General features: G+C 35.7%; 1 protein-coding gene across 1 annotated transcript; it reads right to left on the bottom strand.

Annotated features, from left to right (window-relative positions):
- Positions 1-210: 210 nt before the first annotated feature.
- LOC138851335 (delta(24)-sterol reductase-like) lies at positions 211-2,785 on the bottom strand (the record flags this gene model as incomplete). The annotated part of the gene is given in 2 exon segments (XM_070080372.1): positions 211-423; positions 960-2,785. Coding segments are annotated over 2 exon segments (228 nt in total), but the record flags the coding sequence as incomplete, so codon positions are not given.
- Positions 2,786-4,317: the final 1,532 nt, after the last annotated feature.

Here is a 4,317-nt window from a genome sequence, read left to right as displayed (position 1 = left end):
GTTTCTCTCTATAAGTTTGTTAAATTTATTTTACATATTATCTTTCATACTCAACATCTGATATACAGCAAGTCATTTATCACTTAGTTTTCTGCCAGTATATAAATACAAAAAATAAAAATCCTACTGACCTGTTATAAAAGAAATAAAATCATATTGCTCACCCACAGAAGAATGCACTTGATAAACTAAGCACCAGTGTCAAGTTACCTGTTTCTGAATAGCTATCACTCGTTCATCATGATTCTCTGGAGCAGATATAAACCTATGAAAGATCCAATGTCGTAACTGCATTACAGCACTGAAGATATTGGAGAGGGGAAGTACCACCAACACAACAATAAGGCCACGGTGATCTTCCATCCACCGGGCTATGCGATGCTTCATTATGGTATCTGAACCCATTACTCTCAGCCTGTCACTCTGTAATAATTAAGTACAATTAAATTTATTATTTTATAACATGTTAGCCATTTCCTTCCAATGTATAGTGACCCAAGCAAGAAAAAAAAATTTACCATCACTTACTCTTTAATAGTCACTCAAGAAGGGCACAGACACCAGGTAAAATGATGACCCAACAAACTGTAACATCTGCACCTGAACTAAAAAGCTATGACATTGTGCTTCCCATCTTCAAAACATTTCCAATAGTGTGTGAAAATTCCAAAGACCATGCTCTCCTGCCTTCACTCACTCATGTCCAACACACACAGTCTGCTGAATGTTACAGTATCTAGCTTTCTAAAAATTCTTTCACAAAGAATGCTTTTACCTCATCTCAGGATGTGCAAACAGTGAATAGGTTTCGTTTGGCTTGCTACAGGAACATATCTGATATACAGCTGCCTCCACTGTAAACCTAAGAACTGGTGGAAGACTTCCAGTAGTGATTTATGGAATTTAAACACAATACTTCCTTTTAAAGTACCATATTGTATGTAAGAAAAACTACTTACTGTGGAGCATTCCATGAACTACAGTGTCTGTTGCTTTTCCACATCAGATGTTCCTCTTCATGCAGTACCTATTGATGCTGAGAGCCTTTGCAGACAAGGAAGAGAGTGAATGCAGTGAAGACTCACGAGATTAACTGGGCAAAATGTGGTTACAGTGGACAACAGTGGTGTAATAAATCTAGTGGCAGGCTTATGCTTCGGGAATGGTTCATGGAGCCTTCTTCTGCAGAAAGCTCCATGAACCATGCCTGTAGTTCTTCATACTTCATAATTGACACACATCATAACTGATACACATACATGTATTTCATAACAGATACACATTATACTGTATCTTTCAGTTCCATAAGCTAATTTTCACTGATAAAAGCATTCACCTGAAAACTGTATGTACAGGAATTTTCAAAGAACTAATGACTAAATATACTTAGAGAATTAAGTTAGGTATTTATAAAGCTATTTCATCCTTCTTGTATATATCATATTAATGCTCAAATTACTATACTGCATATTTTCTATCAATTTAACCCTTAACCCTTTGGGGGTTTCGGACGTACTAGTACGTCTTATGACCCAGGGTTTTTGACGTACTAGTACGCCTAAATTCTAGTGCCCTCAAATCTAGTGAGAGAAAGCTGGTAGGCCTACATATGAAAGAATGGGTCTATGTGGTCAGTGTGCGCAGTATAAAAAAATCCTGCAGCACACAGTGCGTAATGAGAAAAAAAAAACTTTGACCGTGTCTTTGGATTAAAACAGCGACTTTGCACTGTATTTTCGTATGGTATTTATTGTTGTATTCTAGTTTCCTTGGTCTCATTTTATAGAATGGAAGACATATTACAGAAGTTGAGATGATTTTGACTGGTTTTACAATGAAAAGTACCTTGAAATTGAGCTCAGAGTAGTAGAAATGTTCAATTTTTACCAAAATTCAAAAGTAAACAAACCATGCCAAGCGTCCAATACACATCAACTAATATTCTTTCACAAGTGCGCTGATATTATTTATACCATTTCTACACTAATGCAGTAGTCTGCATAACAGTAAATCTTATTTTTTTTTGTAAGAATAAAAATACAAAGTGGAAAGCCAAAGAAATATAAGAGGGGCCTGGGGATGTGACTAGCAAACAGAGAACTTGTTATTTTAATGCCAGGAATGTCTTTCTTGTTTATTCTGGACCCTATTCGGAAATTGGCATCTTTTGAAATTTGTGTGAAATTGGCAAAATTGCTAAATTCTGACCACTTTATTGGATAGTTGAAATCGGTAAATGGGTGGTTTCTTGTACTCATTCGATAGAAAAAATGTAGTTCTAGCGAAATAGTTCTGAATTTTGTCGACTAGTACACTGGAATTGGCCGAAAATGGGGCTCAAGGTGGGCAAAATCACAGATGCATAAACATCGTCGAGACCGCTAACTTCGCGAGAGCATAATTCCGTAAGTTTTCCATCAAATTTCATACTTTTGGTGTCATTATGATTGGGAAAAGATTCTCTATCTTTTCATAAGAAAAAATAATTTTTTTTTTTAAATTTGGCCGACCCTGAGAACAAGTCTCTGAGAGGACCTGTCGACCCCCAAAGGGTTAAACTATCCAAACGTAGATCTACGTTCACGTGAGTAGCACTCCAAACATAGATCTATGTTTTATTTTACATGCTTTCAAATGTAAAACAAAAAATGTAGATCTACGTTTGGAGCGCTACACACGTGAATGTAGATCTAAGTTTGGACAGTTTAAGGGTTAATGCACCACTATATAACAAAATGGCTAATCACAAAAAAAAATGACTTTTCAACATTCTCCAAAAGAATGCTGACCAAGATATAACAATAAGAGGTTAGAAACAAGAGAACATACCTGACTAAGTTCTACTTATGAACCATGTGTCATATCTCCATTTTATCTACAGCTATCAGTCAGAGATATTCACGACGGGTAAAGTTTAAAGGTCAACGAGACGTAGACCAAACAGTGCTTTTTGCAGATAATATCACTGTAGTCATACTAAATCAGCATCTAACTGTACTACATAATACAGCAAATGAGCTCAAAAACTATTCACTTGGATAACAACCAACAAGCCCACACTCAGGGGAAAAAAAAAAAAAAGACTTGCTACAAAAAGTATAGAAGCAAAACAATACATGCATAAATGCAAAGATAACCAGATAAACTGATATTTAACATGTAGTGTACATTCAACACACATCAAAATTATCATTATTGTATTCAGTAACATGTATTCATAAGAAAGGTAAGCACTGCTTATGTTACAAAAATTCTTCCCTCCAAAATTAAATTATGTACGTATATCTTTGTTTATTTAGCATATAATTTACTTTTATTTAGCATTCTGCATTTTTGTTATTTATGAATGGGAAACTGAAATCTGAAACACAACATTGGATTTGCAGTACAATCTTTGGCCCTCTTACTACCTAAAATGATGTGCCACTACTGTACCAGACCGAGATAAGACTTATTATTAAAAATAATACTGACTCAATATTTTCCAAAATCCATGTAAATAGGATTCAGATCACTCTAATATGCTGTGGCATTTCCTCTCAAAATATTTGTTGTCATCAGTGAGAGGAAATCCTTTTGCTCAATATTTCCCTTCTACTACCCCCCTACCAATCACTGCTGGCAGCACCTCAGAAATATAACATTTTACTTAACCAGGTTAATAACATACATGCATTCACAAATCTGGATTTTAACACTCCATCATTCTGTGGGTTTATTATTATACTAATCAAAGAAAGTGCTAAACTGACAAGGGTCATGCAGTGCTGTCTGTGGGTTTAGAAAAGAATTTTCTGAATAGATAAACAATGGCGTAAGTCAATCAGTAGTAAGAATGATACCATGTTTGCTGGGGAAACAATTATGATCATGTTTCATCCAGGAATGTATGTTACTATATAGTATACAAAAACACACACACACATTATCTTATAAGGGAAACCTCACTTGTTACCTTTCTTTTGATGTCTCTTGACCTGACCTTATAAGGTGACATGAATGTGTATATTTCCTAAAGTCCTCTCTTTTTATTATTAACACATCGGCTGTTTCCCACCAAGGCAGGGTAGCCCGAAAAATAAAAACTTTCATCATCATTCACTCCATCACTGTCTTGCCAGAGGTGTGCCTACATGAGTTATAAAACTATTACATTAACACCCCTCCTTAAGAGTGCAGACACTGTACTACTTCCCATCTCCAGGACTCAAATCCAGCCTGCCGGTTTCCCTGAATACCTTCATGAATGTTACCTTGCTTACACTCCAACAGCATGTCAAGTCCTAGAAGCCATTTGTCTAAATTTGCTCCTTGTCT

The sequence above is a fragment of the Cherax quadricarinatus genome, unplaced genomic scaffold (assembly GCF_038502225.1).
Source record: "Cherax quadricarinatus isolate ZL_2023a unplaced genomic scaffold, ASM3850222v1 Contig360, whole genome shotgun sequence".
Taxonomy (NCBI): Eukaryota; Metazoa; Arthropoda; class Malacostraca; order Decapoda; family Parastacidae; genus Cherax; species Cherax quadricarinatus.
This window is presented reverse-complemented; position numbering and strand designations above follow the sequence as displayed.